General features: G+C 37.3%; 1 protein-coding gene across 12 annotated transcripts; it reads left to right on the forward strand.

The window, feature by feature from the left end:
- The first annotated feature begins 322 nt into the window (after positions 1-322).
- Positions 323-25,831, forward strand: LOC148875765 (helicase-like transcription factor CHR28). 12 transcript variants are annotated; one of them, XM_088966024.1, is made up of 13 exons: positions 324-978; positions 3,508-3,601; positions 3,924-4,214; positions 4,523-4,630; positions 4,763-5,685; positions 5,805-5,876; positions 6,304-6,381; positions 6,498-7,368; positions 9,788-9,918; positions 10,069-10,290; positions 23,682-24,257; positions 24,434-24,643; positions 25,263-25,831. In XM_088966024.1, exons 1-13 carry the CDS (start codon positions 838-840, stop codon positions 25,365-25,367), a joined length of 3,822 nt encoding a protein of 1,273 aa, XP_088822150.1. In that variant the 5' UTR covers positions 324-837; the 3' UTR covers positions 25,368-25,831. The 12 variants fall into 12 exon arrangements, with proteins under 12 accessions (XP_088822147.1, XP_088822150.1, XP_088822148.1 ...); XM_088966022.1 differs by lacking the exon at positions 324-978 and adding an exon at positions 1,288-1,506 and having other exon boundaries at positions 4,523-4,672; XM_088966023.1 differs by lacking the exon at positions 324-978 and adding an exon at positions 1,289-1,506.
- Positions 25,832-26,076: the final 245 nt, after the last annotated feature.

Consider the following 26,076-nt stretch of genomic DNA (forward strand, 5'->3'; position numbering starts at 1 on the left):
ATTGGACAAGCTTTACGAGTAGCTCTGTAGACGAAACAAACTCCCAGTCCTATGAGTACTAAAAACTATACGTTGCTCAATTCCTTCGTTTAGTTTTCATCAAATGCACAGTTGTTACTTGCTACGTTTCCGGTTTTCGTAACGGCCACGAGGTGTTCGAGGGTTTTTTTTTTCATAATTTTAATTTTTGATAATTATATTTATATAATTGAATCCTGAAACGACAACACGGCCTAGAACTCTGGAAGAAGAAAAACTAGAAAACCGCCTGTCTTTTTGGTTTACTGAAACTCCGAATTTTAAAAAAGCAGAGCAATTACTGATTTGGGCACGTCTTTATTTGATAAGGCGACAAACTGACTCTATGCCTCTATGGCAGATTGGCAGTTAGTTGTTCTCTCTCTCTCTTTTACTTTTTTGTGGGGGTTAAATAATGAGGAGCACTTCATCTCTACACGAACACGACGACTACACCTGTTATCGCGTTGTTTACTCTGATCTCACGCGTTGGTTTCCCTCAACAGCTTAATAGTCTAACCATATCTCCTCCCGTCTAAAATAAAGGAAAAAAGAAGTCGTATCAGCCGAAACAGCTATGAACTTTCGGGGAATTGGAGCTGACAGGACGACGACGTTGCAAACGAAAACCATCGTCTCTAAGCATTCACATAGTCTTCGCTGAATTTCTTCGGAATTGTGCTTTTCCCGATTTCGAAGTTGTGGGCTCTTCAAATTTGAATCGAGGCGCTCCATAATTCGGGTCTGGTACTGTAGGAAATTAGGGTTTTTGAAGCTGGGGGTGCTTGGGGGGGGGGGTTTCTATGGTATTTCTCTGATATGTTGAAAGCAGAGGAGAGTTCGAACTGGTCGGAGGATTCCTTTGACGTGGAAAATGGTTCTGATAATCTTTCAATTGATCTTGATCAATTATATGCCATTCTTGATGGAAGTCCAAACCAGCCACATGGCATTTCCGAGGTATGTGTTTATTTGAATTACGCTCATTTGTGCCCTGTCCCGAATTCACAAAAAGAAAATCATCTTATGCTTAATTTGGAAAGAGCATAAATACAAATATGTACAATATAAATAAATATAAAATAATACAAAATGCAAGGTTTTGCACTCATATTTGTATTTGTACTTCTTTCAAACTGAGCCATAGGATTGGGAACAATTTAGATTGCATTTACTTGACCAATAAATAATAGCATAAACCTAACATTAAAAACAGAAAAAGGGTAAAGATTCCGCATAGAAAGAAATGAGAACCATTTTCCACGTCAAAGGAATCCTCCAACCAGTATCTTCTCAAACCGTAACTGGCCCTCGCTCTACATACTGTTACGGATGGCATGCAATGATATGCTGAAAGCAGAGGAGAGTTCGAACTGGTTGGAGGATTCCTTTGACGTAGAAAATGGTTCCGATGATCTTTCTATTGATCTTGATCAATTATATGCCATTCTTGATGAAAGTCCAAACCAGCCACATGGCATTTCCAAGGTATGTGTTTGTTTCTTGCGAACAAAAACTGTGGCGATTGTTGTTTTTGGATTTGAATTACGCTCATTTGTGCCCTGTCCTGAATTCACTTTATTTGGGTAACTAGTATTTCATTCTCCTATCACAAAAAGAAAGAAAACAAAGACAAGAAAATCATCTTAGGGTTGGGAACAATTTAAATTGCATTTACTTGACCAATAATAGCATAAACCTAACATTGAAAATAGAAAAAAGCATAAAGATTTCGCATAGAGAAAAACATGAAACATTGCATGGCATCCATAACAGTATGTAGAGTGGGAGTCAATTACGGTTTGAGAAGATGCTGGCCTTGTTTTTAGTATAAATGATCACAACAATAGTAATGACACTGAAATACATTTCATGGAGTGACTTCCATGTTTACAAGCTCTAAAATTTGTAAGCAAGAAAGTGGAAATCAAGGTTTTAAAACTTTGATTGCAATGTAACCTTCATTATTGTGGACGAGGAATTAATTTTTGGAAGTGGAATTAATCATGGAAACATTATAAAATATAGAAACCAAGGGAGCATCATTAAATTATTACAAACCTAGGATAAAACATTACAAAATGATAGCAGTAGCACCAATAATGCCACTAAACCAGACTATTTGAAATAGGAAATAGGATATAGATATTAACATATGTAGTCATGTGTGTCTGATATTCTCACATTGAGATGTTATTTACAATTTCAGTTGATATGTTTTCATGCTTAGATCATTATCAATATGCTGCATGGACAGCTGCACCATCTTGACCAGATCTGGTGGTTTTACAGTTTTATCGATCCCCACTTTTTGTATTTCCGGAATAACTGGCAAAGTTGCTTTTAACCTGGATAATTCTCTGAAATCTGGATGTGTCTAAATGAACTGCTTGAGTCAATAGTTGAGTGTCAAGTGCCAACTAGTAGAATTAATAAGAAGTTTCAAACCATATCATTTGTGAATGCCTAGTGACAAACTATAAAGTCATATGCCAATTTGTGCATTATATCATTATATAGATATACTATATGGACATTAAATACATTTTAATCGTGTATTCTAAACAAAGGCAAATGCACTTGGGGAGGTACAAACTTGGGCTCATGCATGGAGAAAGAATAATAACAATTTTGCTACTGCCTACAAATATTTTTTATATATTTTATACTCAGTAACGGCATCATAGAGCACTGGGTCAACCCAATGGTGAGACCATTTTACCTGTGATCCTGTTGGCTTATTGGGTTTGTGAACAATCTGGTTTTGACAAAACTGAATGTAACATTGAACTCCAACCAGTCAAAAACTTGTTGAAAATCGTCTGTGACTTCGATTAGCAAGGTTAATAATGTCAGTTCTGTGGAAGTTTAGAACCATGATGGAAATTAATCTTTGTTGTTATCAAAATGACCGAAATACCTCTGTATCCAGAATCAGTCCTATTCCCAAGGACTTCTAAGTTGCTGTCTTAACAGCTGTTATTGTGCTTTCTTTCTATATGAATAAATCTTCAAAGGCATGGTATCATCCTTATCACTGTTTCACAGAATTTGCAGGAAAATCTATTTGTTAATTGCATATCAGGAATTTGTGCCAAAGAGTTTAAGACTTTAAGGATGTGAACAGGATTGATTTTAGTAATTGGACAGAAATTGTGAGACATTGGTATATTTTGTATTTTTTCCTGTTCTTTTATGTTTAGTGTTCTACACTATGGCTGGAACTCTCCCTGTTCTATGCTTTTTGATATCATTCTTATCTTAACGAGAACTTTGTTATCCATCAAAAAGGGAGAGGAAGAAGTTTAGCAATAACTACTATAGAAATTAGGGGCCAAATAGTTATTTTATAATTGAAATATTTTCTAGATAACTTTCTTGACTCGATATGCATATTTTCTACTATTATGCTTTTTTTTATCCATTTATTTCCCTCGTCTTCCATGAACACTCTTTCATCAGCTCTTAACAATGTGGCATCTTCTGCAGACCAATGCAGGAAATATATCATCAAGGAATGATTTACAAGGAGAGTCAAGTTTTCTTGCTTACCACCATGAGAATGTGTCCCAGCCACAAAATGGTAACATGATTCATTTTGACTTGGTATTTCTTCTTTTTTTGCCTATGTTACACTTATTTACTGTTATGTTGTTTTTGTTGTTGTTGTTATTTCATATAAGAAAAGATATACATTAAAGTCATAAAGAAAAACTAAGGTGGAATTTGATGACTGCAAAATAAATTTAGAAAAGCCTCATTCATCATTTAAGTAACCTTTTTTAAGTTTTAAGCCTTCTCCACATTCAGCTTTCAGAATCTATTTCAGCTGTTACCGAACACACCTATGCTTTTCAGTATGCGTGCATTAATCGTTTCTTGCTTGAATGCTGAGTTTCTGTTAGGTATCTATGGGGTGGCACCTCCAAAAGGAGCTGAGGTACCGGGATCTTTCATGTTCTATCCTTCAGATTATACACAAATTTCAGATTCTAGGACAAGCATGGGCTCAGAGTGTTCGTTTGAGACTCCAGGAAGTTCTCAAATGGTGTCTGATCATGTGAAGATGGAAGATCCACCACAGATTGGCAATCCTGTATGCAGTTCTTTGAGTTTTAATGACCAATTAACTGTGCCATTCTCAGAATGTAACACTTGCCTTGATCAGAGGGTTGGAAGCTCTGTAAATCCTCCTGGTAAGGAACCACCATACCAGCTAAGGAATTTTGGCACCGAGTTTAATTCTTCTGCAGGCAATGGTAACCACATTTCGTATTGTTGGTGACCATGATCTTTGTTCAACTGAAGAGTGAAGCTGAAGATGAGGTCACCATGGGAGCTCAATAAAATTGCATGTGTTACCATATGCCTGGTTAAGACATGTATCTAAGTTTGTACTGCACAGAGTAATAATTAGCTACATATGCCTGTTCGTTTCACCTGTGCTTTGTGGATTCTAGAATGAGTTTCATATTCATTAACTTGTGGGTATTCTAAACTGCAGGTGCTTCACCTTACATGGTGATGGAAGAAGCAGATTTGGCTTTTGGGAAGTATAGTGCTATATGTGGAAATAGCATGGACAATATGGGAAAACTTGAAGAAAATTCATGTAAATATCCTGAGGAGGCATATTTTTTGGATATAGATATAGGTCAATTTCATACTATACTCAATAGCAGTCAGGTTGCTGATATCACATGTGAAACTAGTCATCATTGTTCACCACTAACCTTTTGTACAGATCCTAGCGCCTCTGATGATAATGCTACTTTAGTATGTTCTTCAAGGCAATTCCTGTCTGATTCTTCGGTTCTGCAATTTATGTCAACTGTGGGAGAACAAATCCACACGAAAGATGAAACAGAGGTTCACCTGCTTCCAACTCATAATATATGCCAAGGAAGTACGATGACAGCACATGAAGGAAGAGCTGACACATTTGTTCAAGAAGAATCCATAATGGATTATGCTCATATAAATATGTCTCAGGGTATGGGTTTTAAGTGTGAAGCTGGTTTGTATCATTCACCAATTACTGGATGCTCTTCTTCTGATGCAAAAAATGGAGCTTCTTCTGACAATCATTCAAGGCAATCACTTCATACTCTTCAATCATGCAATGTAAGTGAGGAGGAGGTTTGCATAAAGGATGAAAGAGAGGATGAGCTTCTTTCTTCTAAGAGCACACCTTATGATGTAAATGTTCTTGAGCCTGTCCCCTATGATTATCATTCTCCAATCAATCGAAACTCTGATGCTAGTGCTGGTGGTGAGCCTTCAATTCATAGTGCCTCAAGACAATTGTTTTCTGATATTCAATTATTTACTTCAAGTAACAAGCAGACCATATTCATGAAGGAAGAAAAAGAGAATATAGTGCTTCCATCTGGTAGCATGAATTGTCATTCTGTAAAAGTCACTGGTGAAGTTGTCCACAAGAGTCTCTCAGGGCATAGGGCTCATGTTGATGATACTGATGATGCTGATTTATGTATTCTTGAAGATATCAGTCATCCTATACAGCCATATACATCATTAGTGCATGAAAAACCCCCTGTGACCACAACACATTCTATGAATAGCAACTCTCTTTACCATACAGGAATTGTAAACACATGGCATAGAGCAATTGATGAGAGATTAACCTTCAGGGTGGCGTTACAGGTGATAACCATAAATTTTGTTTATTTTTTTTGCTGCTCGAAGAAGTGGTTTTGCATTTGCATATGTTCATGTGTGTTTCTCTACATTTATATGGACCTAAGGTTGAAGTGCATTTGCAGGATCTTGCTCAGCCTAAGTCAGAAGATAGTCCACCAGATGGTGTTTTGGCCGTCCCCCTTCTGAGACATCAGGTTTAGGTTTATCTTTTAAGTCCATTTATTTGGCAAGTACAAGGTTCTAGCATGGTTTATAGTTTGAAGTCAGCAAAAGAAATGCATATTAGCTTGCAAACATGCAGGGAAACCATTTAATGGGTCCCAATTAAGACATGATCTAAGTCAAAACCAATACAATCCAGGTGACTATGATTGTCTATCTAATCTTTTCCTTGAATATTAAAATCTACATGATGGTTGAATGATCAAGTACATGCTAATGGCCATAGTCAATCAATAAAAATGGTTTAATCTAGTTGATATACATTAATGAGACTGATTGAATGGTTCGCCTTCTTGTATTGTGTGACTGTAAGGCTAGAGATGGATCGTCCTTTATATTTGTGAGAAGTAATTCCTTATTTTTGACATCCCAAATGACTTTTAATTAACATTTGGACAGCGAATTGCATTGTCATGGATGGTGAAAAAGGAAACAGATAGCTCACCCTGCTCCGGAGGAATTCTTGCTGATGATCAGGTTTATTGACCAATAACTTAAACTTTATCTGTTCTTGGAACCATTTTAGTTTTTTTTTTTTTTTTTTTTTTTTTTTTTTTTTTTTTACAATGGCTTACATGATAATTGCCTAGCAGGGATTGGGAAAGACAATATCAACAATTGCACTTATACTGAAGGAAAGATCTCCCTCCTCCAAGATTAGTTCTGCAGTTGCAAAACAAGGGGAATTGGAAGCTTTAGATTTAGATGAAGATGATGATGGAGATTCTGGTTTTGTTAAGAAGTCAGTGAAGAATGAGAATTCTTCCATGACCATGAAGGGTAGACCAGCCGCTGGAACATTGATTGTATGTCCTACCAGTGTCCTCCGACAATGGGCTGAAGAGCTGGATAGTAAGGTCAGCAAGGATGCTAATCTCTCTTTTCTTGTATACCATGGAACCAATCGAACAAAAGATCCTTATGATCTGGCCAAGTATGATGTTGTGCTTACAACATATTCCATTGTAAGCATGGAGGTTCCAAAGCAGTCTCTTGTGGATAAAGATGATGATGATAAAGGGAAGGAAGAAGCTCAAAGTCTGCCACCTATGGGATTGTCTTCCAGCAGAAAAAGAAAGTATCCCCCTAGTTCTGATAAGAAAAATCGGAAGGATAAAAAGGGAGTGGATGGCACATCACTTGAATCTGTTTCTCGTCCTCTTGCAAGGGTTGGATGGTTTAGGGTAGTATTGGATGAAGCACAGAGCATTAAAAACCACAGAACTCAAGTTGCGAGGGCATGTTGGGGACTTCGAGCTAAAAGGAGGTGGTGCTTGTCAGGAACACCTATCCAGAATGCAGTTGATGATCTTTATAGTTACTTCAGATTCCTTAGATATGATCCATATTCTGTTTACAATTCATTCTGCTCCATGATCAAGATTCCGATTAATAAGAATCCAGCACATGGGTACAAAAATCTACAAGCTGTTTTGAAGACCATAATGCTTCGTCGCACAAAAGGTGACATTCCAGATTAGACTCTCTTGTGTTATAATCTTTGGTTCTTCAGTGGATGATGATAATAGATCTTTTTATTTACTAACTTTTATCCTCTTGTTTCTTTTTTTTTTTTTTTTATCTTTTTGGTGGGAAAAAATCATCTCTTTGCCATCCTCATTCATAGATCTACCCAAGGCTTCAGTTCTGGAAGTGATGGCCCTGGTGCCCAATTGGTTGAGTTTCTAATTTTCTATTACCTTTTTAACTGTTTAGTACCACAATTCTTCAAACCTCATTGTATTTGGTAGTTGAACTTCCAGGATGTTGATTATCCCTTGTTCAGTTTCTTGAACTACACCATTAGTAGATGGATGTACTGAGTCTCCCAGTTCCCCCTTGGGCACTTTTTCTCTTGGATGGGATCTTTTTTTTGTCTGCACTTCTGAAGGTATTTGAATAAAATAAACCTACTCAAGTAGGGTTTGAGGTCATCGCAGTACCTTGGTTGAGGTTTATGGTTGGGTATTGGATTCTGTATTTCCAGAAGGCATGTACTTAAGGAATAAGCCTATGGAAAAAAGATGAATTTTCCTAACATGGCATTATCTAGAAGGATAATATCAAAGCTTGCATATGTTTCTGAGGATCCTTTACTGTCCTTTTGATCATCTTGAGTGCTGCATACGAGGATACAATGCTCCTCTGCCTTGTGGTGGCCCTCAAAATAAATAAATACTAAAAACATGGAATAGTTATCAGCTTCATCATTGGCTATTGCCTCAGCAATACCATTAGGTTGTCATCTTGAATTTATAATTTGACATGATTGTGATCAAGCACATCATGTGGAAAACAAATTGAACCACAACATATCCTCACAGCACTATGAATAGCTGAAGTCTGTAATAACACCTGAAACAGTTGCGTTTTGCCCAGCCTTGGTATCTAATTTAAATATCTTGGACTTTCCCCTTCTGGAAATGGAAAGGGGTTCTTTCTTGACCATTTGATTCAATTGGGTCCTAGGGTTGCTATGCTTTGGTTAATGATTCCTTGTGCCATCTCCTAGGTGGTATGAAAGGAGTAGAGTAAAAGAATATCTGAAAAATTTATAAGGCCTTTACCTCGTTTTGATGGTTTCTTTCTTCTTAATGGATTAGGATATTGTCCTAAATGAGTAGAAAGGTTGAGATGCAGAGATATTGTTCATAGGCGTTCCCTTTTCTTTTATTTATATCCTTTTTGTACATCTAACATAACACTTGCATGCATGAAAAGTATTTTTTATTACTCATAAAAAGGAAAGTTCCATATCCATTCCCTTGAGTGAAGACACCAGACTACTTTGCCAGTTTCCCTTTCAAGAGCCATATTTATTGGCTGAATTTTAGGTTTACTGGCTTGCCAAAAGAGGAGACCACCAAATATTCTGAAATCCTAGGGTAGGATGAATAGAATCCAATTGTATCATAAATTGTAATTCATAAGAGATAAGACCAATCTATTATTTTAGAAATTTGTCAAAATATTAAGAACACACATACTAAACATTTAAATATACATAGAAAGGTAATTTTACTCTATTTTAACTCATATCTACTATGTGTGTACTTAATACAACCAAGTGTACCAAACATGCATTAGAAGCACTAGAACAATTTTATATTTACCCACTATGATGGGAAAAAAACTCAATAAGGTTTTTAAATAGAGTCTTGAATAACCTAAAGAAATCATATTTTAGCAATTTTTTTTCCTGTTTTTTAGGGTAAATTGCTGAAACATCTCCTGAAGTTTCTGATCATTGATAAAACATCCCCTGAAGTTTAGTAATTGCAGTCACCTCCCATAAACTTTCTGATACAGTTGCAAATAGACCCCCTTTGTTAGAATCCTTTAACAAGATCCACAAAAATGTCCAAAATACTCATAAAGCTACTATTGAGGCTGGTTTTTATGAAAAAAAAATACAAACTTTATGAACAACAAAAACAAGAAAATGCAAAGTTGCAGCTTTACCTTTGAGTGATTCATATGAAGGGAAAATTTGGAAAATAAATCAATTTCAGAAAAGAGATTGAAAGGGTTTGAGTTAGTGATTCATATGAAGAGAGAAAATAAATATTTTTTTTGTCAAAAGTAACTGCATGGGTATTTTGGACATTTTCATAACTCTTTTTAGAAGATTTTACTAGAGGGGGTCTACTTAATTGGCTCTCAGATTCTGTTTGTTTGTTTGTTTATACTATAGCTTATGGTGACAAATGGAAAACCGTTGGATATGTTTTATTATTAGCAACATCTTGTTCCAAGACAGGATCCTTGTACATGTTGGTTGATCTGATCATGTTTGTGGTGGCTGCACCTAGGGTTGTATCAGTGTGAAATCTTCTCTGATGAGTTATGCTTATTCAGTGGGCCTTTGTTTTTTGTTCTTTAGGCACTATTATTGATGGAAAACCAATAATTACTTTACCACCGAAATCCATAGAACTGAAGAAGGTAGATTTTTCAAAAGAAGAACGAAACTTCTACTCCAAACTAGAGGCTGATTCATGTGCACAGTTCAAGGTGATTTTTTTTTTCATTGCACATGCACCAATTTTTTTGTGCTGCCAACAGTTGCTTTGTTTTCTGTATATTGAAACTCTGGTAATCATGGTTCTAACTCTTTCCTGAAATTTGTATTTTCATTGGTTTTTAATGTGGATACTGTCTCAGGTTTATGCAGCTGCAGGGACCATCAAACAGAATTATGTTAATATTTTATTGATGCTTTTGCGCCTACGACAAGCCTGTGATCACCCTCTTCTTGTTAAGAGTTATGATTCTAATTCCGTTTGGTGTTCCTCTATTGAGACTGCAAAGAAACTTACTAGGGAGAGGAAGATTGATCTTCTGAATTGTCTTGAAGCCTGTTTGGCAATCTGTGGCATCTGCAATGTATGTAGTTACTGTATCTTTTTTGTCCTTATGCATTAGTTTTACTCTCCATGCCACCCCCCCGGGCCGTTTGATAACTGCTAACTTGGCTAAATTGAACTGTTTAATGGTTTGTCTTTTTTGGATAAAATAGTCATATAGTGAAATATTTAGGGGTAAAGAAGTCACCCTGACATGACTTGCAGCAATTAAGAAGAGGGCATGTTTGGAAATAAGTGGCTGGTTGAATAAGTACTTATTTTTCAGTACTTATTTGAGTAAGTACTTTTTTGGTTTGGGAGGTCTTTTCTCAAACCAATTATACTTATTTTAAGTACTTAATTTGTTTATATTACAGTGTTTGGTGAGTTGCTTATCTCATAAGTATTTATATTTTTGGAAATGACAATTAGCCCTAACTTAACATAGGCATATATTTGATATTTATAAATATTATATTGGCATGCTTTGTTGAAAAAACCAAAGTAAAACAGTAGATGCTGCTTGCTAGGCTGGATCCAAAGCAAAGCAGTGCATTGGAATCCAAAAAATAATAGATGATAGAAAGGGATTGGAGAAATAATGAAAAATGGAGCAAAAAAAAAAAAAAAACAGAAAAAATGGAGTTAAACAGTGGGGTTTCGTGAACCTGGTGCTGAGATTCCATAATAATCATAGCCACTGTAAGTTAAGTTAATGTTCGATGGGAAAAAATGATAGGTTCTATTGGCTTTTTGAAGTTGGGGGCAGTCCTTGGAAAATAAACAAAACATTGGGGATGGTCTTGTCCCAGAAAAAAGAAATAAGTGCTTATTCAATAAGAACTTAAAAGAATCCACCCAACTTTGGCTTATTTTTTAAGTACTAATTTTCAAAATAAGCACTTATTGTGCTTATTTTTCAAACACAAATAAGTATTTATTTTCCACTTATTATGTGGTCCCAACACTTAAAATAAGTACTTACTTTAAGTGTTCCAAAACAGGGATCAATTGCTTATTTCTAAAAGGCAAACTGATAGGCAATTCAGTTCAACCAATTCAGCCATTATTAAACACCCTTAAGAATTTTATTGAATAAGGGATTCTTGGTTTAATATATATATTTTTTTTGAAAGAGGTAAAGCAAGATTTATTTCAATTCAGGATAATAGTACAACAAGAGGGGCAGGGCCCAAAACAGAAGGCTAGACTCTGAACCCACGAGACACACTGACACACTTAATACACCCTCCAGAACTTGAGACACTGCAAGGACTGCCAAGGGGACAGATGGCCACTTTCCTTAGTAACAGAAAACCAAATGCCAAGCTTGTCAAATATGAATTTAATAAGCTCCTCCTTCAATCTGCACTTGTTTAGGGAGATCCTTCTATTTCTTTCAGCCTATATTGATCACACAACAACCGCAGGAACAATACCCGACATTGATTTCCAAATCTCACTCACACCTTGCTGGCTTGCTGCTGCCAGCTAGAAAGAAGATCAGAGAGGAATTGTGGCACAACCCAACATAAACTAGCTGATTTCAGGAAATGAGTCCACAAGGCTTGAAAAGAAGGACAATGAATTCAGTGGCTGACTGTAAGGATAATCCAGGTTCGTGGAGGAAAGAAATGGAGAGAAGGAGAATAAGGATAATCAAGTGGCTGACTGTAATGCAAGTAATCTAATAACTCAAAAGTTGAAAGAGCTGAAAGAAGGCTGTGAGAATAGAATCAAGGAAAAGGAAGAAGAATTGAGAGGGGAGGATGGGTCAGATAGAGGTCAGAAATCTGTTGGAGAATTGGAAGAAGCAGTTGGAAATTTAAACACAATTAGAAGATGCAGATCTCACAGAAAAGCAGAGAGAGTCAACAACAGATAACAGCGTCAAAGGTTTTTGCAAGGATAGAGGAGGCCTGTTTGGCATTGGGCCTAGCAAGATAGTAAGAAAACACAAAAATGGAGTCAGAAGACAACAAGAAGATTGCATTCAAAAATTGAACAAGAAGACTGCATGAATAAGAGTCTGTTAGGGGGCTGGGGTTTTGATTTGGGTTCTTGTTGGGTGGTTCTTGGGGCTGGAAAGGGAGCTGTTTTTTTGTTTGATGATTGGGATCTCATTGTTTGTTTTGATTTGATTTTGTTTCCTTTTGTAAGGGGGTCGGCCTCTGTGGGGTGTTTGCTTGGCAGGGTTTTGCTTTATTTTAGTTGGTTTTTCATTGGGTGTTTAATTTCCCTCTGTTGATTGCTTATCACCTTTCTTTGTACTTCTTTTTGTTTTAATAAAATTTTTGCTTTATCTTCAAAAAAAAGGACAATGAATTCAGAGGTGATCCAGACATTCAGCTGCCATCGCACACAAACCACAGGATTGGTCCTGGATCTGCATATCTGTCCTTGGTAGGTTATCTCTGGTCAAATATTTCCCAATGGCAACTGACCAATGCAGAAAATTGTCTTTAGAAGTTACCTAGGAAAGCCAAAGCTTTGGTTTAGATTCTTAGGCTAGCCAAGAAACTCTCATCAGTATCATCCTGGTCAAATATTTCCCAATCACTTTACTAAAAAGTGTGCTGTCATCTATTCCCCTATATTTGCTTTCAATGTATCCTATCCTGGCTGGAATGGCATCTCTCATTGAAAAGAAAATGAAATAATTCCTGTGGAGAGGGTGGAAGGATAAAAAGAAATATAATTTGGTTAGTGTGTAAGCCAAGACTCCAGGGAGGTCTGGGTGTGAGGAAGGTGAAAAATATGAATATTGCTCTATTTGGAAAGTGATTTTGGAAATTTTCTGAAATCAAGGAGGTCTCTGGGGGAGGGTGGTAGTAGCTAAATACGGGTATAGAAATTTGGGATGGGATCTCCAGGGGTTATCAAACCAATTCTATGGATGTTCTGTTTGGAAGGGTATTAGAAAAGCTTTTGAAATTTATTCAAAGGGTGTGAGATTCAAGGTTGGTGATGGGCTTCAGGTGAAATACTGGAGGGATGTTTGGTTTTAAAATAGGCCATTGATGGATAGTTTTCTGGCTCTTTTTGAGCTAGCTGCTGATAAAGAAGCTCAGGTTGCAGATTTTGTGCAGATACTAAATGGAAATGTGCCTTTGGCTCCTCCAGTTCAGAAGAAATTTGAATGACTGGGAGGTCCCAAGGTGGAATTGCTACATAAATTATATGATACTCGGGTGGATATTGGGGGAAGTGATAGAAAGGTTGGGAATGGGAGAATTGTGGAAATTTCACAGTAAAATCTTTTTTACAACTCTATCAGTAGGTCCGAGGATCATTTTTTTTTTTTTGGATTGCCTATCTGAATATAATTTTAACGAGGGATAGCTTGCTAAGGAAGGTATGGTGCTAGACTCTGCAAACTGTGTTTTCTGTGACGAGCAAATAGAATCAGTCACTTATTGCTGCACTTCAAATTCTTGTTTGAGATTTGGTCTAAATCTGGAAACTGTTCGAGGTGAGTGGCTGCTTCCCTAAAATGATGGCGGAGTTTATAAAGGGCTGGAAGATTGATGTCTTATCTAAGGGGCAAGAAAAATCACGGTTCCTTTTTTGTACATGCTAGGCACCTCTCTTCAAAATTCCAATCTGCTACCATCTCCCATTTTATAACTAACCCCCAATGAAAATATACTATATATCTTTAAAATGTCTTTCCAAAGAGAGCTTCCATAAGAGTTGAAAGGATTAGACGAATCCCAATTTCCCCTGCTCATCGTATTTAGCTGCAATAAGCTTTCTCTACCAAACATTCCTCTCAGCCCCAAACCTCCAAAGCCATTTTCCAAGTAGCCACATTAAAATCCTTAATGTAGAGATTGTAGGAGCTAAGGGTGTTTTTGTACCATAGTTGTATTATATCACCCTATTATTTCTGTTAGAATTGTTAGAACTAGTGACAGGGGCATTATTGTCTTTTTCTTATTATTTTTCTCTCTTGTGTCTGCTGTAACTTATCTAAGGGTATTGTTGTCATTTCAGCTTTAGTAACTTATCTAAGGGTATTGTTGTCATTTCAGCTTTAGTAAAATGTTAATACAATCTGGGTTGACAATAAGGAGAAGAGAGTGAGATTTCTCCTTGCTAGTCTTCCCTCTTTTCTTCTCTTTCCCTTCTATTTCTATTCCTATCTTCTTGTCTTTCTTCTTTCTATCCTTTTCTTCAACTTTTCTTTTCTTTATTGAAGTTGGAACATGGTATCAGAGTTTTGAGGTCGACTGTACTGTTGGCGGTAATGTTCACGTCTCAATTTTTTTGTGCCCTAGAAATATAGAATATTCTTTATTCTTTGTTGGAAAGGAAAAGGAATTAAGAGGACTAGTCGCTCCCTTGGAAAAGAGGCTTTAATGCCTCAAGTTGCAGTATTGTGTGAGTTGGTGGTGTTTTTCTAAAACCCCTCTATTTGGCAGTTTGAAAAGGGCAGCCTTGTTGTGAGGTAGGCGCTCCTTGATGTGTGGTGATTTTGTGCTGGTTTGTGGTGTGGTGACACCTTGTGGTAAGTGTGTAATATTTTCCCTAGTGTTTCTAAAGTAGAGGGCTGACGATTCTTGATGTTTTTCCTAAAGAAAAAGGTGTACTACAATAGTTGCATACCAGCTGTTTGACAGTTTTCCTAGGTGACAAATCAGTGATCTCTTCTCACTCATGGCTTCATCAAATGGTAGCACTAAGCCTATAGTAGCTGTGCAATCAGATCTCATGACTTCTCATTTAACTATGGTGAAACTTAATGGTACTAATTATATCCCATGGGCCAAGTCGGTTGAGGTATCTCTAATTGCAAGAGGCAAGTTGAAGTATATTAAGGAGGGTCCATTGAAAAGTGAATCAGAGGGGTACTATGAATGGGTACAAGAGAGTGCCCAAATTATGACATCTCTTTGGAATAGTATGGAGAATCACATTAGTGTGAACCTTATGTTTATAGACACGACCAAGGAGATTTGGGACCATGCCAAGCAATTGTATTTTGGACAAGACAATGTCACAAGAATTTACCAGTTATACCAAGACTATTTTTCTCTTTAACAAGGGGATAAAAATGTTGAAGAAAACTATGCTTCTTTAAAAAGCTTAAGGAATGAACTTAATGTTTATCAATCCTTATCCACTGATTTGAAGACTCAACAAGAACAAAGAGAACATCTAGATGTTGCAAGGTTTTTATCTGGGTTGAGGTCTGAATTTGAACCAGGCGGGTCCAAATCTTAGGGAGCAGTGATCTTCCATCATTGTCCGACGTATTCTCCCACATAAGGAGAGCCTAAAATCCACATAGTGATCATCCCCACCTTCAGAGAGATCAGCCATGGTGGTTTCTAGCAGAGGTTTTCTTGGTAGAAATATGCGTGGCAGAGGTGGAGGTAATGTGAGGGGTTTTGGCCGTGGGCCCAGAGGTGCATGTGGAGGTGGTAGAGAGGTTGGTGGTGCAAGAGGTGGTGGTGGTCATAGTGTTAGTGGTTGTGGTTCAGCTCGTAAGTGATCACATTGTGGACGAGGTCACTCAATCAACTTTTGTTATGATCTTTATGGCCCTCCATCCTCCTGGGCTAACCATGCAATGGTGGAAGGTGACTGGGAGTCAGTGTGACTAAAGATGCTCCTACTACCAATGTTGCTAAGGATAAAGACACAATCTTTATCTCATCTGAGGAGTATGAAAAGCTTCGCCAGTTTGCCTCTTTTGGTTCAGCCACTACTACACTTATGAAGTCAAGTACTGCTTGCCTTGTTTCTAGTTCTTCACCTTCACCATGGGTAATTGATTTTGGAGCCTCAAATCACATGGCTAGCTCCTTAGATATGTTTGTATCTTTGTTACCACCTTCTACCTCTCAAATTGTTACCTTAGTTGATGGTTCTTCTACTATTATTGGTACAGATAATGTGTTTCTTGGTTTTGAGCTTAGTTTACACTTTGTTTTTTGTGTTCCCAAGTTTTCCTTTAGTCTCTTGTTTGTAAGTAGACTTACTCAAACCCTTCATTGTTCAATAACCTTTTATCCTTTATACTGTGTTAGTGTGTCTTTCAGGATCTCAAGATGGGGAAGACAATTGGTGGCGGTTGTGAAGTTGGAGGACTGTACTACTTGGATGACCATGGTCCTCAGAAGGCTCTTAATTCCTCTCTTACACCACATTAGTGGCATTGTCATCTTGGTCATCATTCTCTGCATGTTTTGAAAAAGCAAGTCCTGACTTTGGAGTTTGTAACTCAGCTAGATTGTGAGTCATGTTAGTTAAGTAAACATCATATAGTGTCTTTTGTTCCTAGGGATGTTAAGAGAGTCCAGAGTCCTTTTGCTTTAGTCCATTCAGATGTTTGGGGTCCTAGTCGTGTGTCATCTTATAATGGATTTAGATATTTTGTAACATTATTGATGACTATTCAAGAATGATATGGATTTACTTAATGAAGGATCGTTTAGAATTGTTCTCTATTTTTTTTTTTTATCTTTTTATGCTGAGATAAGGCATCGGTTTAGTGTATACATTAAAGCGTTTCGTTCTTATAATGCCAAATAATACTTTCATAATAGTTTTTAGTCTTATTTTGACTCTCATGCTGTTATACATCAGTCCTCATTTCACACATCCTCAACAAAATGGTCTAGTTGAGAGAAAAAATCGTCATGTGATTGAAACTGCTCGAGCCTTGTTGATTCAAATGTTGATCTCTAAAATCTATTGGAGTAATGCAGTTGCTCACCTCTTGTTTTTTCATAAACTGTATACCTTCTTCAGTCCTAGATGGTGAGTCACCTTTCTCTTTCTTGTTTCCTTCTACTTCCCCGTTCTCTCTTCCTCCTCTTGTGGTTGGTTGTGTTTGTTTTGTTCACAAATTAGGTCTAGGCCATGACAAACTTGACTCCAGAGCTATCAAATGTATTTTCTTGGTTACTCTCATACCCAAAAAGGTTACAAGTGCTATGATCCTATTCTACGGAAAGCTTTTTTTGCTCTGAATGTTACCTTCTTTGAGAGTTTACCCTATTTACGTGAACCTTCTCCTTTTATCCCTCTTCCCTCTGACTTAGTGATGTCTTTATTCCCTTACCTACTGTGGAGGAGCCTATCCGACCATCTATTCACAGAGTGTACTCTAGATGTGATAGACAACCAGAATTGTCACCAACAGTTGATCCAGCTCTAGCTTCTGACATGCCACTATAATCTTTGCTGTTGACAAATCCATCTTGATCTTCCTATTGCTCTTCATAAGGGTAAGTGTGCTTGCACAGGTGACCCCCTTTCTTGGTATGTCTCCTTTGCTCATTCGTCTCATTCACATCAACGCTTCATTTTCCTTCTCTCTGTTTTTCTACCGTGTTCTTTACAGGGAGTCCTCTCATCTCCTAATGGAAGAAGGCGATGGATGAAGAATTTCATGCTCTTCAATCTAATAATGCTTGGGATCTCACTTCCTTACCACCTGGGAAGCAAATCGTTGGTTGTTGATGGGTCTATATAGTTAAACACCGTCAAGATGGCAGTATTGAGTGGTTCAAAGCTTGACTTGTTGCTAAGGGGTATACTCAGACCTATGGTGTGGACTATTTAGAAACCTTCTCTCCTGTGGCTAAAATAGGTTCTAGACGAGTGCTTATCTCTTTAACTGCCCACTTTGCCCCTATTTCAGCTTGATGTTAAAAATCCTTTTCTCCATGGTGATCTTTAAGAGGAGGTATATATGGAGCAACCTCCTAGGTATGTTGCTTAGGGGGAGTCAAGAAAGGTGTGTCGTTTGAAGAAGGCTGTCTATGGGTTGAAGCAATCACCGTGCTGATCACTATGTATTTAGTAGGGACTTGTCATCTGGGAAAATCATTCTAGCAGTGCATGTTGATGATATTGTCCTCACTAGCAATGATACACATGGAATTGATAAGTTGAAATAGTTCCTACAACAACACTTTCAAACTAAAGATCTAGGAACCTTGAAGTACTTTCTTGGAATTGAGGTAGCTCGATCAAAGTGGGGAATCTCTTTGTCCCAACGAAAGTATGTTTTAGATATGTTGGATGAAATTTGGTCATTGGGATCCAAGCTAGTTGAAACTCCTATGGATCCCAATGTGAAGATGATTGATAATCAGGGGGAGCCATTAGAAGACCCTACAAGGTATTAGAGACAAATAGGCATGCTGATCTATCTTACCATCACTAGGCTTGGCATCTCCTTTAGTGTTGGAGTCCTAAGTCAACTCATGTAGAATCCAACAACTGCTCATTGGGATGGTGTTATGAGCGTGCTGAAGTATCTAAAGGGTGCTCTTGGCCGGGGGGTTTTGTATAAAAAAGTGGGAGATGTCTCTGGTAGGGTACTTAGATGCAAATTGAGTAGGGTCTCTGATGGATAGGAAGCCTACTACAGGTTATTGTACCTTCTTGTGCGAAAATCTTGGTATTTGGAAGAGCAAGAAACAGAGTGTGGTTGCTAGGAGTAGTACTGAAGCCATATAGGGCAATGACCCATGCTACCTATGAGCTAGTTTGGTTGAATCATTTTCTTTAGGAGATGAATATCACAATTTGTCAACCCATTACATTGTTTTGTGACAACCAAGCTGCAACACATATTGCCTACAATCCAATGTTGCATGAAAGGACTAAACATATTGAAGTTGATTGCCATTTTGTGAGAGAGAAAGTAACAAGTGGAGAGATTGTTACTCCCTATGTTAAATCTGAAGACCAAGCAGCTGATATTTTTTACTAAAAGTGTGGGTCGCTCAAGGATGAATTATATTTGTAACAAGTTGGAACTTTATGATATATATGCTCCAGTTCGAGGAGTGTTAGAATTAGTGATAAGGGCATTATTGCCTTTTTCTTTTTATTTTTCTCTCTTATGTTTTTTGTAACTTAATTAAGGGTAATGTTGTCATTTCAACTTTAGTAAAATGTTAATACAACTTGGGTCGATAGTAAGGAGAAGAGAGTGAGATTTCTCCTTTCTAGTCTTCCCTCTTTTCTTCTCTTTCCCTTCTCTTTTTCTTCCTATCTTCTCCTAATTCTTCTTTCTATCCTTTTCTTCAACTTTCTTTTCTTTATTGAAGTTGAAACAATTTCTTCAGCCCTATAAGGGCATTTTTGTAATTGTACATAACATATAAATATTATTTTTTTGGCTCATTGAGGGTGGGAGTCCATTCATTTTGTCAACACCATGTAACTTGTTTCATCCCATTTTCTATTCAAATCCATTGTAATACCTAATTCCCAACCCACCCTCAGCAAGAGGCTGACAAACTTGATCCTACTTCATCATATGAATCTTTTTTCTTTTCCATCTTGCCACCCTCGACAAAGAAAGTTTCTTAATTTAAACAAAAAAGTCACTAGAAAGACTTTTAAATTACAAATTAAACCTGATTTAGTTATTTAAATTAAATAAGGAATTCAAATCAATTGTAATGACTGGATAAATAGTTCCACCACAAACAACCAAGTTTTTCCTTGTTGGGTTTTAGATGGAAAGTATGAAGCAACGCCCCATCTCAAACTGCAAAATGAGGAAGGAGATACATCTAGAGAGAGGAAGAATAGATGATATTATGATAATAGAGAGAGTATGTCTATGATGAAAAACAGAGTGATATTTCTATTGCTGGTGTGGGAAGGATAAAATAACCTTTCTCGGTAGTTTAGATGGAAAGTATGAAGCAATGCCCCATCTCAAACCGCAAAATGAGGAGGAAAGAGATACAGCTAGAGAGAGGAAAGTGCAGGTCAACCATTTCTTCAGATCCATTGAGAGAGGGATTCACTTTTTGTGCAGGATATTGATGGATTTATGTCTTAAGGTATGTTTCCAAAAATTAAGGAGCTGAGCATACAAAATTTTGGGAGCATTCTTCTTTGCATGAATATAATTCTCTCTGGTTGAGAAAGTAGGGTGGAGGAGAAAAGCAAATTGTGAATCAGAGAAATGGTAAGTTCCCGAGCTACCACGAAATGGAGAGGGGAGCTACAGATCGAAGCCAAAATGTTTAAGTTTGAGGACTGCAGAAACAACGGGATGAGATCATTGAAGATCAGAGAAGAGAGGAAGAGTCAACTAGCACTCAATAGGAAGAGCTACTAGCACTCAATAGGAAGAGCTACTCAGCTGAACTAAAACGAAATGGAAAAGGATGGTTTGTTGTAGCCACAGAATGGTTTGCTAATGGTAAAAGGCAGATGCTCTGGATCCCAGAGGGGAAGGAAATCAGAGGCTGGAAATCCTTTACATCAAAGCTCCAAGAATATCTGGTCAAAACTGAAGCACAGCTCACAGTCAAGAAGGGGAAATTGGAAGGAGATACAGAGGAAAGTGGGGAAAAATAGAAGGTGGAAAATCTAGAGGATGATACGAAACAGAAAGAAGACACAACGAATGTTGAAGACGTAAGGTTTGCTGCAAGCAACAGAACTCTGAAGTTGTGGGTGGAAGGCTTTAAAGACAACCTACACTCTCTCTTCCTCACTCTTCCTCAAACCCTATTCTCACAACCACTAGCTTAAATAAGCAACGGACCAAAATATATCAGAATTATACAGAAGCCCCTTTTTCTCCCATAAATACATTTAGGTCCCCATAATTTATCAATATTACAAATATGCCCAAATACAATAATTACAATATTTCTCTTAACACCAACTATGAGGTTGTACATGTATCCTTTTTGCCATTCTGTCCTGTTTAAAGCCATATCTATCACATCGTTTCTGGATAATGCCCAAACACGAGCACAAAAATTGAAATCAAGATCCATAATCATAAACGTTTGGCGAAATTTTTAGTGCCTGCTAGCAAAAGCTTTATTGGAGAGACTAGAGGGTATCGGGGTTGAAAACAAATGTAGCTAAATGTAGTTTAGTTGGATTGAATTTACAACTTCAATCCAACTAAGCAACGGACCAAAATATATCAGAATTATACAGAAGCCCCTTTTTCTCCCATAAATACATTTAGGTCCCCATAATTTATCAATATTACAAATATGCCCAAATACAATAATTACAATATTTCTCTTAACACCAACTATGAGGTTGTACATGTATCCTTTTTGCCATTCTGTCCTGTTTAAAGCCATATCTATCACATTGTTTCTGGATAATGCCCAAACACGAGCACAAAATTTGAAATCAAGATCCATAATCATAAACGTTTGGCGAAATTTTTAGTGCCTGCTAGCAAAAGCTTTATTGGAGAGACTAGAGGGTATCAGGGTTGAAAACAAATGTAGCTAAATGTAGTTTAGTTGGATTGAATTTACAACTTCATGAGTTGGCTAGGTGTGCAGGATTATTGAGATATTTGATAAAAGCTTGGACAATAAAACACTTGGGTTTATCCTTGGGGGAAATCCAAGGGAATTAGGATTTTGGGAGAGTGTGGTGGCGAGGTTACATTGGTGGTTTGAAAGAAAAAAGTTGCATATCCAAGGGTAAGAGGCTTACATTAATAAAATCTACCTTCTCTAACCTTCTTGTTTACTTCTTGTCCCTTTTTAAAGCCCTGATGAAGGTGATTAAAAGAATTGAAGAGATAATAAGAAATTTCCTATGGTACCTTGGGTAGGAGAAGACGGATTACCTTGAAAATTGGGTCAATTTAACAAATTTAGGATTGGTAGACTCAAAGACAAATATTTAGCTATGTTGGAGAAATGGTTGTGGAGATTCCCAAAGAGAGTTAGAATTGTGGCACTTGGTGATTAGGAGAATTTATGGACTAAATCCTAATGGGTGGGATTTTGAGCTATCTTGAAATTCGAACCTGAGATGTCCTTGCCTGTTTTGTCCATTCTACCTACCTTATTCAGCACACCAGGTATATCCCTTAAAGGGAAGAAACGTAAAATTTTGAGAAGATTTGTTGTGGGGCAATCAGCCTCTTTGTGAGTCTTTTCCTCATTTAAATGGTGTTTCTTCTTTTAAACATAGACCAATTTCAGATTTCAATTCATTTGAAAATGGGCATTTTACCTTGGAAACTTGGGTGGAGAAGGGGTTTGAGGGACATGGGGAGGTAGAAAATCTGATGAACATACTGAACCAAGTGGTCATCAATGATCAACCAGACTGGTGGGAATGAGAGGGGTGAGCACCTCATTCCAGTGGTTCATTTACTGTTTATTTATTTATTTTTTATTTATTTTTTTGTTTCTTCAAAGCTCTTTGCTTGTGCTCTTTCCATTGGAAAGCCATTTGGAATGGTCCGTCACCTAAAGTCAAGTTTTCTGTTGGAAGGCAGCCCTTTAAATAATCAACACGAGTGAGAGGCTCCAAAGTAAATAGAAACCTTAGTGTCTTGTCGCTTCTAGGATCTATATTCACTTTTTTTTTCTTTATTTTGGATGACATGCATGGCTCCATCCAACATTATGGAGCTGTTTGGGTGGTATCCTTTCAAATTAGGGTCCAAAAGAATGAAGGTAGTGTGGCATTGTATTAGAAATGCTATTCTATGGTGTATATGGGGAAACAAGAATGCAAGATTCTATGAAGATAAGGAGCAACAACCTGAGAATATGATATGACTTATGAAGTTAAAAGTTGTTCATTGGGTAATGATGACAGAAGAGTTTAAAGGGGGACATATTTGTCCGGCATCCTAAGAGGGGTGGTGCATGGTAGTGGCAGAATCCAGAAGCAAATTGAGATGACAATAACACTGGTGTCCTCAGGGTTGGCACTTAGAAAATAAATGTTGATGGATGCAGCATCACAAATGTGGGTGATTCTGGGATTGGAGGAATTGTGAGGGGTGACAAAGGCAACATCACATTAAGTTATTCTGGACCTCTGGATACTTGGAATTCTTTGAGGGATGTGCTACTTGCTGTGCTACAGGGGCTAAAATTAGCTGCTGCGAACAGGTTAAACACCTTACTGATTGAGGGAGACTGCCAGGTTGCCATCCATGGTTAAAGACAGGAAAGGAAGTTCCATGGGAGTTCAGATTTATTGTTAGGGAGATCCCTGCCATGGAAGGACAATTGAATTACTCGTTGAGCTAAGTTCCAGTAAGTGCTAATGCAGCTGCTAGCAGTTTAGCCTAAGCAGGAGTTTTTTTTCTGACTTTGTTTGGGGCTATCCCGTACTAGGGTGATTGTTGTAACCATTCTCTTATAATATCCGTTATCAGTTTCTGGTCAGTTTTTAGCTGTCTTTTTTATTTTAGTCTGATTCCTGTGGTCAAGCATTTCTCTTATTGAGGAATGAAATTCAGTATAGTCAATTTTAACAAAAATATTTGTTTGTATTACTTTTTGTGACCGAAAGAAAGATTAGATTAAAGCGCACTTTATTTATTTATTATCCAACTTCTGTTGGTGCTCCTCAACAGAATCTTCATGAATGAAATTACTTGCTATCTGCAGTCATGTTTTCTGTTTATTGACACATTACCCCGTGTTGTTTTTATAGGATCCACCTGAAGATGCTGTTGTTACTATCTGTGGCCATGTTTTCTGCAACCAATGCATCTGTGAACATCTAACAGGTGATGATAATCTGTGCCCTTCAGTACACTGCAAAGCTCAACTCAGTGTAACCTCGGTGTTTTCCAGGGCCACCATAAAATGCTCACTCTCTGACCAGTCTAGTCAGGATTGTTACAATGATCATTCTACCTCTCAGCATGTTCGGTGTTCAGAGTATTTTTCCTCTGATTCATCCAAAGTCAAAGCTGCACTTGAGGTCCTGAAGTCACTATCTAAACCATTAGAGTGTTCCTCAATGGATAATGCTTTGAACTGTACTAATGAGATTACTAGCTGTTCAGAAGATAGGTCTGGTTCTCATTCAGGTTCTTCATTTAAGGATATACCTGACAAATGTAAAGTAGGGGAGAAAGCAATTGTCTTCTCCCAATGGACAAGGATGTTGGATTTGCTTGAAGCTCGTCTTAAAAGTTCTTCTATACAATACAGAAGACTTGATGGGACAATGTCAGTTGCTGCTAGGGACAAAGCTCTGAAGGATTTTAACACCCTTCCAGAGGTTTGGTTCTGATTTTTGAAAACCCTCATTGTTTTATAATTTCATTATTAGTTTCTCTAGATTTGCAGAAACCTCTTTTGGAGAACAATGCCAAAATCATTCTTGTGTTCAATTAAATTAAGACTTTGCATTTCTCATGAATTTAATTAAATGTGATTCCTCATTGTCCATTATAGGTTTCTGTTATGATTATGTCTTTGAAAGCAGCAAGTCTTGGGTTGAACATGGTAGCAGCATGTCATGTTCTCCTTCTGGACCTATGGTGGAATCCAACAACTGAAGATCAAGCAATTGATAGAGCACATAGAATTGGGCAGACTCGTCCTGTCACCGTTTTAAGATTAACTGTGAAAGATACAGTTGAGGATCGGATATTGGCTCTTCAGGTATAGTTTTGTTATATCATCTTATAGTTTTTATTTTCTGGCACTAAACAGGAGAGAATAGTGAAACAGGACTCATGTAGCTGACCCATATAGTTTGGACAAGGCTTAGATGATAATGAGTTTTTTGTTTTCTAATTGAATTGCATTAGTTCACGTATATTGTGTTTACATGCTAGTCTAAGGTTCAAAGTATCAATACTGGCCGATACGCCGGTAGGGCGTATAGGTCCTTTTTTTAACTTATTTCTTTTTTCAATTTTGGTTCAGAGGGGCCGGTTTAAGTCCCGGGTACCCTTTGAACCAGGACCTGACCTGATACAACCCCTGTAGGGGCGTACCGGGAAAGGCCCGGTACGATACGTATAGGCCCATATTGGCCAATACGTAACGATTTTATGAACCTCGTGCTAGTCAAAATCCTAAGAAACCCTCTTGTACTGAGTTCTCATGTTCTATGTTTACTTGCTACAGAGCCTCTTTGTTTTCCATTCTTTTAATGGATCTTTGATAAGGAAATTTGCATTTTTACCAATTATCTCCTAGTTCTGATTTGAAAATTTCACATTAATCTATTCTCTCAATTGACCAACAACATTCATAAAATATGTGGGTTATGCAGCAAAAAAAGAGAGAGATGGTGGCATCTGCATTTGGAGAGGATGTGACGGGCAGTCGCCAGAGTCGCCTTACAGTAGAGGACTTGAACTACCTGTTTATGGTGTAACATTGGATGCTCTTTTGGCTACAATTTTGTGATTATTGGATTTACTGACAGACTCCTTTTTAGCTAGAAGCTCTCTCAAGACATGGGCCTAGAAGGAAGATTCTGAATTTTGTGTTGGAGTTTAGATTTCATTGCCTGCAGTTGATCTAAATGTTCTTGGACATTTTTCCTTGGTGAATTGAGGAGCTGTGAATAGAGAAGTATTGGCTAACAGTAGACTAAAAGAATTATTACAGAAGAAAGGTCATTAACCAGCACAGAATATGTGAATAGTTTCTAAAGAATCTGCATAGTTTATTTTTATTTTTTCTATTAAGGAATATTCTTAAATTGTTTTGTGAAGTGTAAATCAGGGTTACATCCATATTTCTTGATGCAATGAGAAGTTGGGTTTTCGAAATGTCATTGTAAGTAGTACATTTTTTTTTTCTATTAAAATTACATTTTGTTGTTTACCTCTTTCATTTACCGTACAGATTTGTTGGATGGATTAGTAATTCGACGCATGCTTTACAGATGTATTATAATCTTAGTAGTTATAAGAAAGGATTGTGTAACTTGATGTTAATATTATCGAGTTCAGATATGTTTCTTTATCATGTTCTCTCCTTTGTCGGTATCTCAATTATGGCTACCCGATATTACAATTGATGTATGTCAGTGCCACCATTTGATTATTAAATTTTCACTTATTCGATGTTCTGAACCT

The sequence above is a fragment of the Nelumbo lutea genome, chromosome 1, assembly GCF_056320005.1.
Source record: "Nelumbo lutea isolate HS-2025 chromosome 1, American lotus-T2T, whole genome shotgun sequence".
In the NCBI taxonomy this organism is placed as follows: domain Eukaryota; kingdom Viridiplantae; phylum Streptophyta; class Magnoliopsida; order Proteales; family Nelumbonaceae; genus Nelumbo; species Nelumbo lutea.

What these genes read in the sequence shown, in the direction of transcription:
- LOC148875765 (XM_088966025.1), top strand. Translation starts at nt 1,351, where the DNA reads ATGGCATGCAATGATATGCTGAAAGCAGAGGAGAGTTCGAACTGGTTG. An exon ending in CCTTCAGGGTGGCGTTACAG is followed by an intron (nt 5,686 to 5,804) that starts GTGATAACCATA and finishes GTGCATTTGCAG; the next exon opens with GATCTTGCTCAGCCTAAGTC. An exon ending in GAATTCTTGCTGATGATCAG is followed by an intron (nt 6,382 to 6,497) that starts GTTTATTGACCA and finishes ATTGCCTAGCAG; the next exon opens with GGATTGGGAAAGACAATATC.